At 48.9% G+C, this 17366-nt stretch overlaps 1 protein-coding gene across 1 annotated transcript in view; it reads right to left on the bottom strand.

Annotated features, from left to right (window-relative positions):
* The window catches only part of LOC116957165 (sodium- and chloride-dependent neutral and basic amino acid transporter B(0+)-like), a 91868-nt gene extending 80795 nt beyond the window's left edge, over window positions 1-11073 (bottom strand). The window contains exons 1-2 of the mRNA XM_076055182.1: window positions 9926-11073; window positions 6999-7161 (exon numbers count right to left, since the gene is read on the bottom strand). Coding sequence (XP_075911297.1) covers window positions 6999-7161; window positions 9926-10003 — 241 coding nt within the window. The 5' untranslated portion in view covers window positions 10004-11073. The remainder of the gene's footprint in view (window positions 1-6998; window positions 7162-9925) is intronic.
* Between the last annotated feature and the right edge of the window lie 6293 nt (window positions 11074-17366).

Below are 17366 nucleotides of genomic sequence, written 5' to 3'. Positions count from 1 at the left end.
CACTCACCCACCCACTCACTCAACCACTCATCCAGCAACCCATTGCCTCACCCACTCACTCATCCACCCACCCACTCACCCTCCCACTCACCGATCCACTCACTCACCACTCACTGAGGGCGCCACAGTGGCTATGAGATGTTAACTACCTCGCCTGGTATACAGAAGGTCGTGGGTTCGATCCTTACCCTAACGATGCCTCCTGTGTATTTGGAGTTTGTGGTCGATATATATATCTCTCTCTCCATATCTCTATCCCTCTCTCTCTGCAGGTCGCTATAGTTCTATAAGAGTTTCTCTATCTACGTGGGTGTTAATGAGTATGGGTCTCTATGGGTATCTGTGGGTCTATGGGTCTCTGTGCGTCTCTATAGTTCTATATGAGTTTCTGGATCGATGTGGGATTGTGGGTCTCTGCGAGTATGGGTCTCTCTGTGTCTATGGGGTTTTCATGGGAATGGGTCTGTGTGGGTCTGTGGATCTCTGTGGGTCTCTATGGTTCTCTTTGAGTCTCTGGTTCTCTGTGAGTCTATGGTTCTCTACGAGTATGATTCTCTATGCGGGTCTCAATGGGTATCTGTGTGTCTATGGGTTTTTCATGAGTATGGGTCTCTATAGGTATGTGTGGATCTCTATGGGTCTCTGTGTGTCTATGGTTCTCTACGAGTATCGGTCTCTATAGGTATCTGCGGGTCTTTATGGTTTTCTATGAGTCTCTGGATCTATGTGGTCTATGGTTCTCTACGAGTATGGGTCTCTATAGGTATCTGCGGGTCTCTATGGTTTTCTATGAGTCTCTGCATCTATGTGGTCTATGGTTCTCTACGAGTATGGGTCTCTATAGGATATATGTGGGTCTCTATGGGTCTCTGTGTGTCTATGGGTTTTTCATGAGTATGGGTCTCTGTAGGTCTCTGCGAGTCTCTCTGGGTCTCTATGGTTCTCTATGTGTCTCTGGATCTATGTGGTCTATGGGTCTCTACGAGTATGGGTCTCTATAGGTATCTGTGGGTCTCTATGGGTCTCTGTGTGTCTATGGGTTTTTCATGAGTATCGGTCTCTGTGGGTCTCTGCGAGTCTCTCTGGGTCTCTATGGTTCTCTATGTGTCTCTGAATCTACGTGGGTCTATTGGTCTCTACGAGTATGGGTCTCTGTAGGTATCTGTGGGTCTCTATGGGTCTCTGTGTGTCGATGGGTTTTTCATGAGTATGGGTCTCTGTGGGTCTCTGCGAGTCTCTCTGGGTCTCTATGGTTCTCTATGTGTCTCTGAATCTATGTGGGCCTATGGGTCTCTACGAGTATGGGTCTCTATAGGTATATGTGGGTCTCTATGGGTCTCTGTGTGTCTATGGTTCTCTACGAGTATGGGTCTCTATAGGTATCTGCGGGTCTCTATGGTTTTCTATGAGTCTCTGGATCTATGTGGTCTATGGTTCTCTACGAGTATGGGTCTCTATAGGATATATGTGGGTCTCTATGGGTCTCTGTGTGTCTATGGGTTTTTCATGAGTATGGGTCTCTGCGAGTCTCTCTGGGTCTCTATGGTTCTCTATGTGTCTCTGAATCTATGTGGGCCTATTGGTCTCTACGAGTATGGGTCTCTATAGGTATCTGTGGGTCTCTATGGGTCTCTGTGTGTCTGTGGGTTTTTCATGAGTATGGGTCTCTGTGGGTCTCTGTGGGTCTCTCTGGGTCTCTATGGTTCTCTATGAGTCTCTGGATCTATGTGATCTATGGGTCTCTACGAGTATGGGTCTCTATAGGTATATGTGGGTCTCTATGGGTCTCTGTGTGTCTATGGGTTTTTCATGAGTATGGGTCTCTGTGGGTCTCTGCGAGTCTCTCTGGGTCTCTATGGTTCTCTATGAGTCTCTGAATCTACGTGGGCCTATTGGTCTCTACGAGTATGGGTCTCTATAGGTATCTGTGGGTCTCTATGGGTCTCTGTGGGTCTGTGGGTCTCTGCGGGTCTCTATGGTTCTCTATGAGTCCCTGGCTCTACGTGGGTCTATGGGTCTCTGTGGGGCATTTGCCGGCATCTTTACATTACTACTACGACGATGATTTCAGCCACTGAGCTTTCATTCCTGATAAGTCAGTGGGGTGGCTTCGGTAAAACAAAGCGCTACTGCATGGCCACTCAGCTGTGGGGGGGGGGGGGGGGCTTACACTCCGCGTGCGTGGTTCTTTCGGTAAAGTACATAGAACATAAATGAAAAAAATATATATTAAAAAACTAATACAAAAAATTAAGTGAAAATAATAAAAGCAAAATAAGCCACAGTGGTGGTGGTTTTTTTTGCTTTTATTATTTTCAACATATACTTTTTATCAATATTGTTTTTTTTTTACAATTGATAAAATTTAATTTTTCTATTATTTTTCCATTTTTTTTTAAATTTTCTTTCCACGCGACTTCACCGACAGAAGCAAGGCTACGGATGCCTGCAGTCGCGAAACGTTTCAAGTAAAACACAAAACTTAAAATAAAAAAAAACCCGCAAAAAACCTTACACCCCTTCAACTTTCAAAGAATGCCGTCCCGTTGACGTGCCACCAATGAACCTTCCAACAACTTCACGTGGCCACGTGACGTTGTGGAGGGCTTTTCCACTGCCACTGGAAAGCGTCTGGGCTCGTACGGTATCGATCTTTAAAGGTGCATTGGAAAATGTGGACGCTCCGACTGATGCTCCTGTTGTTGTGGAGTGACTCGTGCATGCCGGCTGTGGCTCTAGGGTTTTGGTGTGGTACATGTTGTTCACGTCGTTTATTGTTTAAAAAAAAAACAATTCGGTCACGGTCCCTATGATCGCTGTTGCATCGCTTTTACGGCTTTTATTTTAGGTGATTTCGAAAGCGGTTTTTTTTTATTGGTTTGGCCCTGTTTCTGTTTGTCGTAGCACGGAGTTGGACTGACGGACTTAATCTAAGTTGGCTTCTAGGGTTGTTGTTGTTGTTGTTTGATTGACTTGAATCCCACTGGGATTTTTTGCACACAGTGTTGGTGTACACGGTGCTTTTTTCAGGAATATTTAGTTGTTATTTTTTTTTCCCCCCCTGGATTTTCTGTTTGCACAGTCACACACATAGTCACTTTAAGATGTTTTTCTTGGTCGTGTTTTTTGGTTTTTTTTGTTTGTTTGTTGTGGGTGCACCCGATTCAAGAGCCGAATGGCTCACAGGGTTATACCCAATAACTGAAAACTGAAACTGAGCTTGAACGATGCAGTCGGTAGAGGAGGGTGACCGCTCGAGTGAGAGCACTCGACGTGGGAAAAATCCAATAATACATTACAGACGGTGCATGCGGCTTTGCTTCTGTGCCTGCGCGTGCCTGCGTGGTGTCTGTGTGTGTCTGTGTGTGTGTGTCTGTGTGTGTCTGTGTGTGTCTGTGTGTGTGTGTGTGTCTGCGTGTCTGTGTGTGTGTCTGTGTGTGTCTGTGTGTGTCTGCGTGTCTGTGTGTGTCTGCGTGTCTGTGTGTGTCTGCGAGTCTGTGTGTGTCTGTGTGTGTCTGCGTGTGTCTGCGTGTCTGTGTGTGTCTGCGTGTCTGTGTGTGTCTATGCGTGTTTGTGTGTGTCTGCGTGTCTGTGTGTGTCTGCGTGTCTGTGTGTGTCTGTGTGTCTGTGCGTGTCTGTGCGTGTGTGCCTGCGTGTATCTGTGTGTCTGCGTGTCTGTGTGTGTCTGCGTGCCTGTGTGTGTCTGTGTGTCTGTGTGTGTGTGTCTGTGTGTCTGTGTGTGTGTCTGCGTGTCTGTGTGTGTCTGCGTGGCTGTGTGTCTGCGTGCCTGTGTGTGTCTGCGTGTCTGTGTGTGTGTCTGCGTGTCTGTGTGTGTCTGCGTGTCTGTGTGTGTGTGTCTGCGTGTCTGTGTGTGTGTCTGTGTATGTCTGTGTGTGTCTGCGTGTCTGTGTGTGTGTGTCTGCGTGTCTGTGTGTCTGCGTGTCTGTGTGTGTGTCTGTGTATGTCTGTGTGTGTCTGCGTGTCTGTGTGTGTGTCTGCGTGTCTGTGTGTGTGTGTCTGCGTGTCTGTGTGTGTCTGCGTGTCTGCGTGTGTCTGCGTGTGTCTGTGGTCGACTCAGCCTCAAATGAGTAGCTGGTGTAGCGGTGTGTAGTAAACATCGCCACTGGGGGAGACAAAGGCGGCCGGGCGTGGTGCTGTCCACCCACCCCCTCGTGTGCCGTGCCGGCCTTCATAGGTGCTGATCGCTAACAGCACTTGCCCCTACAGTCTGTTAAGGCGACACGGGGGTCTTTGTATCTGTGTGCGTGTGTGTGCGTGTGTCTGTAGTGTTGAGGGAGCGGTTAAATTTCGATTTAAAGCTTTCGTGGCTGCAATGATTCATCTTCTTTGGTTCTTTCGGTAAAGTCACGTAGAATGAGAATAAAATAATAAATTGATAAAATAAAATAACACAATAATATTCTCACGACGTTTCGGCCACAACACAAGCGGCCTTCATCAGGTGAAGGGGGCGAGACTGTCTGGTAGGACAGCGCTGGAGTGAGAGAGCCACGTTTAGATCACGGCTTTTAAGCTGTGTGAGAGGAACAAAGAGCCTTGACACAGGAATTAGCATAAAATTTAGCATTGAAATGGCTGAAGCTAATCATTCAGCCATTTCAATGCTAAATTTTATGCTAATTCCTGTGTCAAGGCTCTTTGTTCCTCTCACACAGCTTAAAAGCCGTGATCTGAACGTGGCTCTCTCACTCCAGCGCTGTCCTACCAGACAGTCTCGCCCCCTTCACCTGATGAAGGCCGCTTGTGTTGTGGCCGAAACGTCGTGAGAATATTATTGTGTTATTTTATTTTATCAATTTATTATTTTATTCTCATTCTACGTGACTTTACCGAAAGAACCAAAGAAGTTGAGGGAGCGGTGTTTGCGTGTTTGTGTGTGCGTGTCTGTGTCTGTGTGTGCTCGTCTCTTTGTGTGCGTGTCTCTGTGTGCGTGTCTGTGCGCGTATCTGTGTGCGTGTCTCTGTGTGTGTCTGTGTATGCTTGTCTCTGTGTGTGCGCGTCTCTGTGTGCGTGTGTGCGTGCCTTGACACAGTGTGTGCGTGCCTTGACACAGTGTGCGTATCTGTGGGCGTGTGTGTGCGTGTCTGTGTGTGTGCGTGTCTGTGTGTGTTTGTCTGTGTGCGTCTGTCTGTCTGTGTGTGTGCGCGTGTCTGTGTGTGTCTATGTGTGTGCGTGTCTCTGTGTGCGTGCTTGTGTGTGTGTCTCTGTGTGTGTGTCTATGTGTGTGTGTGTCTCTGTGTGTGCGTGTCTCTGTTTGTGTGTGTCTCTGTGTGCGTGTGTCTATGTGTGTGTGTCTCTGTGTGTGCGTGTCTCTGTGTTTGTGTGTGTCTCTGTGTGCGTGTGTGCGTGTGTGTGTGTCTGTGTGTGTGTGTCTATGTGTGTGTGTCTGTGTGTGCGTGTCTCTGTGTTTGTGTGTGTGTCTGTGTGTGTGTGTTTATGTGTGTCTCTGTGTGTGCGTGTCTCTGTGTTTGTGTGTGTGTCTGTGTGTGTGTTTATGTGTGTCTCTGTGTGTGCGTGTCTCTGTGTTTGTGTGTGTGTCTGTGTGTGTGTATGTGTGTCCATGTGCGTGTGCCTGTCTGTGTACGTGTGTCTCTCTGTGTGCGTGTCTCTGTGTTTGTGTGTGTCTCTGTGTGCGTGTGTGCGTGCGTGTGTGTGTGTCTGTGTGTGTGTCTATGTGTGTGTGGCTATGTGTGTGTGTCTCTGTGTGTGCGTGTCTCTGTGTTTGTGTGTGTGTCTGTGTGTGTGTGTTTATGTGTGTGTGTCTCTGTGTTTGTGTGTCTGTGTGTGTCTGTGTGCGTATGCCTGTCTGAGTGCGTGTGCCTGTCTGTGTGCGTGTGTGTCTGCGTCTTTGTTGCACGCCTGCCTATAGCGAGTTGCCTTCCTGCTGGTCCACGAGACTCAAGCAGTGTTTGTGTGACGTACGCGCCCATCAGTCATTGGGAATTTTGTTTCTTCCATGTTTGGTGCGTGACGTATCTCGTCCTCCTTCTCTCTCTCTCTCGCCTCAAGTATGCGATTACTCCACGGGGGAGTCTCGGGGGTTGGAGTGTTTGGTGATCTGTGTGTGTGTGTGCGTGTGTGTGGAGGAGGCTCGCGAAGGACGCTGCTGCTGCTGTTGCTGCTGGGGCAGTCCGAGGCAGTCGCCCTCCAGCAACAATCACGGAGGGCAGAGGAGCGACGCTCTCACAACAACGAGCGGATCGACCGGGGCGGGTAAAATACGGCAAGTCGGCGCAGTTAGGGGGGTACAGCTGGTGGTGCATCTACCGGTGGTCATCTCAGTCGGCCGACCCATGTCACCTGCTGGGTCTGTCCCGAGACCTCGTGCACCTAGACTGGCACAGTAGGGGGGTACAGCTGGTGGTGCATCTACCAGTAATCTCAGTCAGCCAAACCATGGCACTTGGGTCTGGTCCCGACACCTCCTGCACCTAGCCTGGCACAGTGGTTAACCCATGGCACCTGCTGGGTCTGTCCCGAGACCTCCTGCACCTAGCCTGGCACAGTAGTGGGGTACAGCTGGTGGTGCATCTACCGGTCATCTCATTTGGTCGACCCATGGCACCTGCTGGGTCTGTCCCGAGACCTCCTGCACCTAGCCTGGCACAGCAGGGGGGTACAGCTGGTGGTGCATCTACCGGTCATCTCATTCAGTCAACCCATGGCACATGCTGGGTCTGTCCCGACACCTCCTGCACCTAGCCTGGCACCGTAGGGCGGTACAGCTGGTGGTGAATCTACCGGTAATCTCAGTCGGTCAACCCATGGCACCTGTCGGGTCTGTCCCGACACCTCCTGCACCTAGCCTGGCACAGTGGTTAACCCGTGGCACCTGCTGGCTCTGGACCCGACAACCTCCTGCACCTAGCCTGGCACCGTAGGGCGGTACAGCTGTTCTGTCCGCGAGGGTACGCGCGAGCACGTGCCCGCGGGCGGCGCGTGGCGGTCTGTGCGACGAGGTGACGTGTGTCCATCACCTCCTCCGTTCTTGTAGGCCAGGTAGGGGAAGCGCCACACGTTGCCCAACCCCACGGCGTAGCCCACCATGGAGAGGAGGTACTCGGCCTTGGAGTTCCACGTCCCGCGCTCCGGCAGTGCCCCCGGGGAATCCGCAGCGGCCTGGGATGTCGCCCCAGAGGCCTGGGTGGAACAGGAGAACGAATGAACGGACGGGCGGACGGACGGACGGGGCGAACGAGCGGACGAATGAATGGATGGACGAATGAATGAACGGGCGAATGAACGGAAAGAAGAAGTAACGAATGAACGGACGAATGAACGGACCAATGAACCGACGAATGAATGAACGGGGGAATGAACGGAAGAACGAAGGGGCGAATGGATGAACGCGTGAATGAACGGACGGGCGAACGAGCGGACGAATGAATGGATGGACGAATGAATGAGCGGGCGAATGAACGGAAGAGCAATTAACGAATGAACGGACCAATGAACGGACGAATGAATGAACGGACGAATGAATGAACGGATGAACGAACCGACGAATGAATGAACGGGCGAATGAACGGAAGAACGAAGGGGCGAATGGATGGACGCGTGAATGAATGGACGAATGAATGGACGAGCGGACAAACGAATAGAACGGACGGACGGGCCGAACGAGCGGACGAATGAATGAATGGACGAATGAATGAACGGGCGAATGAACGGTAGAACAATTAACGAATGAACGGACGAAGGAACGGATCAATGGACGGACGACTGAATGAACGGATGGAATGAACGGTTGAACGAACCGACGAATGAATGAACGGAAGAACGAAGGGGCGAATGGATGAACGCGTGAATGAATGGACGAATGAATGGACGAGCGGACAAACGAATGAACGGACGGACGAATGAATGAACGGGTGAATGAATGGAAGAACAATTAACGAATGAACGGACGAATGAACGGACCAATGAACGGGCGAATGAATGAACGTATGGAATGAACGGATGGACGAACCGACGAATGAATGAACGGGCGAATGAACGGAGGAACGAAGGGGCGAATGGATGAACGCGTGAATGAATGGACGAATGAATGGACGAGCGGACAAACGAATAGAACGGACGGACGGGCCGAACGAGCGGACGAATGAATGAATGGACGAATGAATGAACGGGCGAATGAACGGAAGAACAATTAACGAATGAACGGAAGGAGGAACGTACCAATGGACGGACGACTGAATGAACGGATGGAATGAACGGATGGACGAACCGACGAATGAATGAACGGAAGAACGAAGGGGCGAATGGATGAACGCGTGAATGAATGGACGAGTGGACAAACGAATGAACGGACGGACGAATGAATGTACGAATGAACGAACCAACGGACGGGAGTGGTTGCATTTGTTGTTGATATGCGCACGCGATTTATCCACACGGTAGAAGACAATTTTTGCAGCATCTATTATATATATGAAAACATTATAGCCATACATTTTATATACGTTAAAAATGTAATATATAAATAGTTATACATGAATGATCGAATATATAATTATATATATCTGCATATATTTCGGGCAATGCCCCCTTTACTTTGTAAAAGATAACGAACCTTAATGGGGCTATCGGATTGTTAAATACAGGGACACCAATCACTGCGCTGTATAGATAACGAATCTCAATAGGGCTATCAGATGATTAAATACAGGAACACCAATCGATATGGGGTATAGATAGCGAATCTCAACGGGGTCATCGTATGGCTGAATAGAGGATCACTACGGGGTATAGATAGCGAATCTCAACGGAGTCATCATATGGTTAAATAAAGGATTACTACGGTTTATAGATAGCGAATCTCAACGGGGTCATCGGATGGTTGAATAGAGGATCACTACGGGGTATAGATAGCGAATCTCAGCGGGGTCATCGAATGGTTACATAAAGGATCACTACGGTTTATAGATAGCGATTCTCAACGGGGTCATCGAGTGGTTGAATAGAGGATCACTGCGGGGTATAGATAGCGAATCTCAACGGGGCCATCGGATGGTCACATAAAGGATCACTACGGGGTATAGATAGCGAATCTCAACGGGGTCATCGGATGGTAAATAAAGGATCGCTACGGGGTATAGATAGCGAATCTCAGCGGGGTCATTGGGTGGTTGAAAAGAGGATCACTACGGGGTATAGATAGCGAATCTCAACGGGGTCATCGGATGGTTACATAAAGGATCACTACGGGGTATAGATAGCGAATCTCAACGGGGTCATTGGGTGGTTGAAAAGAGGATCACTACGGGGTATAGATAGCGAATCTCAACGGGGCCATCGGATGGTCACATAAAGGATCACTACCGGGTATAGATAGTGAATCTCAACGGGGTCATCGGATGGTAAATAAAGGATCGCTACGGGGTACAGATAGCGAATCTCAACGGGGTCATCGGATGGTTGATTAAAGAATCGCTACGGGGTACAGATAGCGAATCTCAACGGGGCCATCGGGTGGTAAATAAAGTATCACTACGGGGTACAGATAGCGAATCTCAACGGGGCCATCGGATGGTTGATTAAAGGATCACTACAGTGTATAGATAGCGAATCTCAGCGGGGTCATCGCATGGTTGAATAGAGGATCACTACGGTGTATAGATAGCGATTCTCAACGGGGTCATCGGATGGTAAATAAAGGATCGCTACGGGGTACAGATAGTGAATCTCTACGGGGCCATCGGATGGTTGATTAAAGGATCACTACGGTGTATAGATAGCGAATCTCAACGGGGTCATCGAATGGTTGATTAAAGGATCACTATGGGGTACAGATAGCGAATCTCAACGGGGCCATCGTATGGTTGAACAAAGGATCGCTACGGGGTATAGATAGCGAATCTCAACGGGGCCATCAGATGTTTGAATAAACAGCGACGCCGCTTACCTCCCCTTTCTCTTCATCTTGGAGGTAGGCCATGTTGTCACCACCGACTCCGTTCAGATCTTGAGACTTTTTCCCCATTGTTTTCACGTTAATATATTGTCGCGTTTTTATATGTGTACATAGGTGTGTTCGCGCGTGTAAGTTAAACACGGCGGCTTGCTGAGAGATAAAAGTTTAAGACGCTCGGAAAAAAAATAATCCGCACCGCCTACCTGCCTATAACGATCACTACAAAGATAAAGGTCCCCCGTGTAGCCTCTATCAGGACTGTTGGGGCAAGTGCTGTTAGTAGTAGCGAGTAGCAGCAGCGCCTACACACAGACAAAGATCCCCCGTGTAGCCTCTAACAGGCTGTTGGGGCAAGTGGCTGTGAGTAGTAGCGAGTAACAGCAGCGCCTATACACAGACAAACATCCCCCTTGTAGCCTCTAACAGACTGCTGGGGCAAGTGGCTGTGAGTAGCGAGTGGCAGCAGCAGCAGCACCTATTAGGGCACTGTGGCACACACGGGAGAGAGATGGAGGGGTGGGTAGGCAGCAAACCACCAGGCACGACCCTGCCGCCTTTGTCTCTCCCGTGGTGGTGCTGTTCACTGGAAGATTCGCGGATGAGTGGACCTTAGAACGCGCCTACACTTAAACCTACCTACTTACCAACCTACCCAACCAACCTACCTACGAACCTACCTACCTACCAACCACCCGGCTGCCCGAACTTTTCCCCCGTTTTGAAGTCCAGCTGGACAAAAAAAAATAAAATCATCAGCGCATCGTCACGCGGGAGAGAGCGAAACGGAGCTCGATCTTCACGCGTCGCCCGGATGAATAATGCGAAAAAATAATAGGAAATAATCTGATCCGCCTCCCGATCAAAATCTATTGCAGCTGCCTTAACGCCGAATCAAAATCGCCCGATGGTGAATTACTGCGAGATCCGACTGAGATCTTCGATACGTGCTGAAGATGCTGTGGTGATGTGAATAGCAGCAGCGGTGTTGGTGGTATATCTACGAGTGCTACGTGTAAAACCTATAATGGTTATTAATCACTCGCCAAGTCGACTTTCAACTGAGCCCAACATTCCATAGGTGCCTCCTTTAAATACCCCCGGGCTGCCCGCGCGCTCATTGGCTGAGAGGGCCCGTTAGTGCGTGACGTCAACAGGTTAATTACCTCACCGGGTGGAAATACCGCGGTCACCCCCCACCCCGCATCAATTCATTCACTGGGAAACCCGTAGACTCACACAGAGACTCACACAGAGACCCATAGACTCACATAAAGACTCACACAGAGACCCATAGACTCACATAGAGACTTACACAGAGACCCATAGACTCACATAGAGACTCACACAGAGACCCATAGACCCACATAGAGACTCACACAGAGACCCGTAGACTCACACAGAGACTCACACAGAGACCCATAGACTCACATAGAAACTCACACAGAGACCCATAGACTCACACAGAGACCAATAGACTCACACAGAGACTCACACAGAGACCCATAGACTCACATAAAGACTCACACAGAGACCCATAGACTCGCACAGAGACCCGTAGACTCGCACAGAGACCCATAGACCCACATAGAGACTCACACAGAGACCCATAGACTCACACAGAGACTCACACAGAGACCCATAGACTCACACAGAGACCCATAGACTCGCACAGAGACCCATAGACTCACACAGAGACTCACACAAAGACACAGACTCACACAGAGACCCACAGACTCACACAGAGACCCATAGACTCACCCAGATACACATAGACTCACACAGAGACCCATAGCCTCACACAGAGACTCGCACAGAGACCCATAGACTCACACAGAGACCCACAAAGACCCATATATTCACACAGAGACTCACACAGAGACCCACAGACTCGCACAGAGACCCATAGACTCACACAGGGACTCACACAGAGACACATAGACTCACACAGAGACCCACAGACACACACAGAGACCCACAGACTCACACAGAGACCCATAAACTCACACTGAGACGCACAGACTCACACAGAGACCCATAGACTCGCACAGAGACCCGTAGACTCACACAGAGACCCATAGACTCACACAGAGACCCATAGACCCACATAGAGACTCACACAGAGACCCATAGACTCACACAGAGACTCACACAGAGACCCGTAGACTCACACAGAGACCCATAGACTCGCACAGAGGCCCATAGACTCACACAGAGACTCACACAGAGACCCATAGACTCACCCAGATACACATAGACTCACACAGTGACCCATAGCCTCACACAGAGACCCATAGACGCACACAGAGACTCACACAGAGACCCATAGACTCACACAGAAACCCATAGACTCACAAAGAGACTCATAAACTCACACAGATACCCATAGACTCACACAGAGACCCATAGTCTCACACAGAGACCCAAAAAGACCCATATATTTACACAGGGACTCACACAGAGGCCCATAGACTCACACAGAGACCCATATACTCGCACAGAGACTCACACAGAGACACATAGACTCAAACAGAGACCCACCGACTCACACAGAGACCCATAGACTCACACAGAGACTCACACAGAGACCCATAGACTCACACAGAAGACAGAAACCCATACACTCACACAGAGACTCACATAGAGACCCATAGACTCACACAGAGACCCATAGACTCACGCAGAGACACATAGACTCACACAGAGACCCATAGACTCACACAGAGACCCATAGACTCACACAGAGACTCACACAGAGACCCATAGACTCACACAGAGACCCATAGACTCACACAGAGACTCACACAGAGACCCATAGACTCACACTTAGACCCATAGACTCACACAGAGACCCATAGACTCACACAGAGACCCATAGTCTCACGCAGAGACACGTAGACAACCAGTCCGTCTTAGTTAATGGTTATCTTTTCTAAATTCATATAGCAGAGCCATTATCCAAAGGTGCTTTATAGCTGATTATAAACCAGTATACGAGGAGATTGCGGCAGAGATAATACAGCGTGATGGGGTCGTTATTACTAATAAAAGTGGTGGTGGTAGTGGTGGTGGTGATGGTGGTGGTGATGGTGGTGGTGATGGTGGTGGTGATGGTGATGGTAGTGATGGTGGTGGCGATAGGGGTAGTGATAAGGGTAGTGATGGGGGTAGTGATAGGGGGTAGTGATAGGGGTAGTGGTAGGGGTAGTGATAGGGGTAGTGGTAGGGGTAGTGATAGAGGTAGTGGTAGGGGTAGTGATAGGGGTAGCGGTAGAGGTAGTGATATGGGTAGTGGTAGTGATGGGGGGTAGTGATAGTGGTAGTGATAGAGGTAGTGATAGGGTTAGTGATAGGGTTAGTGATAGGGGTAGTGGTAGGGGTAGTGGTAGGGGTAGTGATAGGGGCTAGTGATAGGGGCTAGTGATAGGAGTAGTGATAGGGGTATTGATAGGGGTAGTGGTAGGGGTAGTGGTAGGGGTAGTGATAGGGGTAGTGATAGGGGGTAGTGATAGGGGCTAGTGATAGGGGTAGTGATAGGGGTAGTGATAGGGGCTAGTGATAGGGGGTAGTGATAGGGGTAGTGATAGGGGTAGTGATAGGGGGTAGTGATAGGGGTAGTGATAGGGGTAGTGGTAGGGGTAGTGGTGGGGGTTGTACAATGAAAAACCCCTCCCACAGTATCGTTTGAAATAATACACATTGCTTAGGTCGCATTCGCATTAATCATTGCTAGCGGTGGGCGCGTGTGTATTGTCAAAGTGTGGGTTTGCGTGGACTCGACAGAACCATGCGTGTTAAGGAGATGAGATCTTCCCGGAAAGGATGATGAGGGTGGTGGTGATGGTGGTGATGACCTCCCCTGGCTAGGTGTTTGTTGACAGAGCTGAGCCTGGTCATAAGCGCCACGGTTTGCCATTAACCCGTCTGGGTGACCCATTAATTTGGGCTTTAGCGATGATAACCAGCTCATTTGACTAAGTGTGTGTGTGCGCGCGTGTGTGTACGTGTGCGTGTACGTGTGTGTGCGTGTGTGCGCGTACGTGTGTGTGCGTGCGTGTGTATGCGTGTGTGTGTGTGTGCGTGTGTGTGTGCGCGTCTGTGTGCGTGTGTATGTGTGCGTGTGTATGTGTGTGCGTGTGTGTGTGTACGTGTGTGTACGTGTGTGTACGCGTGTACGTGTGTGTACGTGTGTGTGTACGTATGCGTGTGTGTGCGCGCATGCGTTTGTGTACGTGTGTGTGTGTGTGCGTACGTGTGTGTGTGTACGTGTGCGTGTGCACGTATGAGTGCGTGTGTGTATTGTACGTGTGTGTATGTGTACGTGTGTGTGCGCTTGTGTCCGTGTGTGTGCGTGTGTGTGTGCGTTTGTGTGTGTATGCGTGTGTGTATGCGCGTCTGTGTGTGCGTGTGTACGTGTGTGCGTGTGTGTGTGTATGCGTGTGTGTGTGCGCGTGTGTGTGTGTGTGGGGAGCGGTAGTGTAGCGGTTAGCGCGCTGCGCTATGAACCTGGCGACCAGGGTTCGATTCCCACTCACGGCCAACACCAGTGACGATTATCTGAACCGGTCCCGGGCCTCCCCTAGGTCGACTCAGCCTCAAATGAGTACCTGGTGCGGTGTGTAAACATCGCCACTAGGGAGACAAAGGCGGTCGGGCGTGGTGCTGGCCACCCACCCCCTCGTGTACCGTTCCGGCCTTCATAGGTGCTCGCTAACAGCACTTGCTCCTACAGTCTGTTAAGGCTATATGGGGGATCTTTGTGTGTGTGCGTGTGTGCGTGTGCGTGTGTGCGTGTGTGTGTGCGTGCGTGTGTGTGTGTGTGCGTGTGTGTGTGTGTGCGTGTGTGTGTGTGCGTGCGTGTGTGTGTGTGCGTGCGTGTGTGTGTGTGTCTGTGTGTGCGTGTCTGTGTGTGCGTGTCTGTGCGTGTGTGTCTGTGCGTGTGTGTCTGTGCGTGTGTGTGTGCGTGTGTGTGTGGTGAGCGGTAGTGTAGCGGTTTATCCGTACTCTGCGCTACGAACCCGGGCCAACACCACCAGTGACGATTATCTGAACCGGTCCTGGGCCTCCCTTGGGTCGACTCAGCCTCAAATGAGTAACCTGGTGCCGTGGAGAGACACGGTTCGACCGGGCGTGGTGCTGGCCACCCACCCCCTCGCGTGCCACAGCCAGTCTGTTAGATGCTCTACAATGGGGCTCTTTGTCTCTTTGTGTGTCTGTTTGCGATAATTTGTTCGCCTCAGCTTTAACGTCACCAGTGTGGAGAGAGACAAAGGCGGCCGGGCGTGGTCCTGGCCATTAGCGGGTGCGCTCCCTGGCTGTGGGAACTTTTTTCACAAGCTACACGAGGCTATCACGAACGGTAGCAAGGTCAAACCAAAGTGGCTTCATCATCATCATCATCACGTGGACATTCACAGGAGCAGGCAAATACTCTAAATATCATCTATAATAGAGGTTGTTTGTTGGGGTTAGATCGCCACGTAAATGTATGAAGCTGTACTAGTATACTACACTATACACTACTATACACTATAATATACACTACACTATACACTACACTACTATACACTACACTATACACTACACCACACTATACACTACACTATACACTATTATACACTACTATACACTACTATACACTACACTATACACTACTGTACACTACACTACTGTACACTACACTACTATACACTACTATACACTATACTATACACTACACTATACACTACACTACTATACACTACACTATACACTACACTACTATACACTACACTATACACTACACCACACTATACACTACACTATACACTACTATACACTACTATACACTACTATACACTACACTATACACTACTGTACACTACACTACTGTACACTACACTACTATACACTACTATACACTACACTAGTATACACTACACTATACATTACACCATACACTACTATACACTACACTATACGCTACTATACACTACACTATACACTACTATACACTACACTATACGCTACTATACACTACACTACGATACACTACACTATACACAACACTATACACTCCACTAATATACACTACACTATATACTACACAGCTACACACTACACTATACACAACTATACAGTACCGTATACACTACTATACACTACACTATACACTACACTATATACTACACTACTACACACTACACTATACACTACTATACACTATACACTACACTACTACACACTACTATACACTACACTATATACTACACTACTATCCACTACACACTACACTATACACTACACTACTATACACTACACTACACACTACACTACTATACACTACACTACACACTACACTGCTACACACTTCACTATACAATACACTACACTACTATACACTGCACTACTATACACTACACTACTACACACTAGTGCTGTACTAGTGACGAATTGGCCAACGTTCTGTTTACGTGACGACCCTTACTAGTTGGCCGTGTCGGGTGGCGGCGGGTTTTCACGACACAGCGCTCATACATTTGCAGTGTTGACAGAGGAGGCAGAGACTTACATTCGTAGGCAACGCTGTTTATTTACTCTAACGTCAGACAGAGAACGTCGCTGTCACAGAGAGGTAACGGGCCTGCCCCACCCACCCGATAGCCCTAGAGGATGATACGTCCTCACACTTAGTGTGTCCTCACGCTCTCCTCTGCTTAACGGGTTACCGTCACTGGGCACATTCGGACCTGGCACTGGCAAGCCTCAGAGGTCGGAAGATCAGTTCAGTTTTTCATCTTCTTTTTGTTCTTTCGGTGAAGTCACCACGTAGAATGAGAATAAAAATAATAAATTGATAAAATAAAATAACGCAATAATATTCTCGCGACGTTTCGGCCACAACACAAGCGGCCTTCATCAGGCGAAGGGACGAGACTGTCTGGTAGGACAGCGCTGGAGTGAAAAAGCCACGCTCAGATCACGACCTTTAAGCTGTGTGAGAAGAAACAAAGCGCCTTGACAAAAGGAATTAGCATATAATTTAGCATTGAAATAGCTGAGTGATTAGCTTGTGACTGGTCACAGAAATGGATATGTTAAAGTTAAAGCATACACATCCGCAGAGGCACCCCTTGACAAAGGAATTAGCATAGAATTTAGCATTGAAATAGCTGAGTGATTAGCTTGTAACTGGTCACAGAAATAGCTATGTTAAAGTCAGAGCATACACATTCACCGAGGCACCTAGTACAAATCAAACAGGAGAATTTAGCATTGAAATAACTAGGCGAATTTATGCATTGAAATAACTGAGTGATTAGCTATTGTGTTATTTTATTTCATCAATTTATTATTTCATTCTCATTCTACGTGACTTTACCGAAAGAACCAAAGAAGGTGAATCCTTGCAGTCACGAAAGCTTTAAATCGGAAGTTCACTTTCAGTTGTGTTTTG

This window comes from Petromyzon marinus, chromosome 70 (assembly GCF_048934315.1).
Source record: "Petromyzon marinus isolate PM22_M1 ecotype Great Lakes invasive population chromosome 70, UKy_Petmar_22M1.pri1.0, whole genome shotgun sequence".
Classification (NCBI taxonomy): domain Eukaryota; kingdom Metazoa; phylum Chordata; class Hyperoartia; order Petromyzontiformes; family Petromyzontidae; genus Petromyzon; species Petromyzon marinus.
The sequence above is the reverse complement of the archived record's forward strand: the minus strand, read 5'-3'. Positions and strand labels throughout refer to the sequence as shown.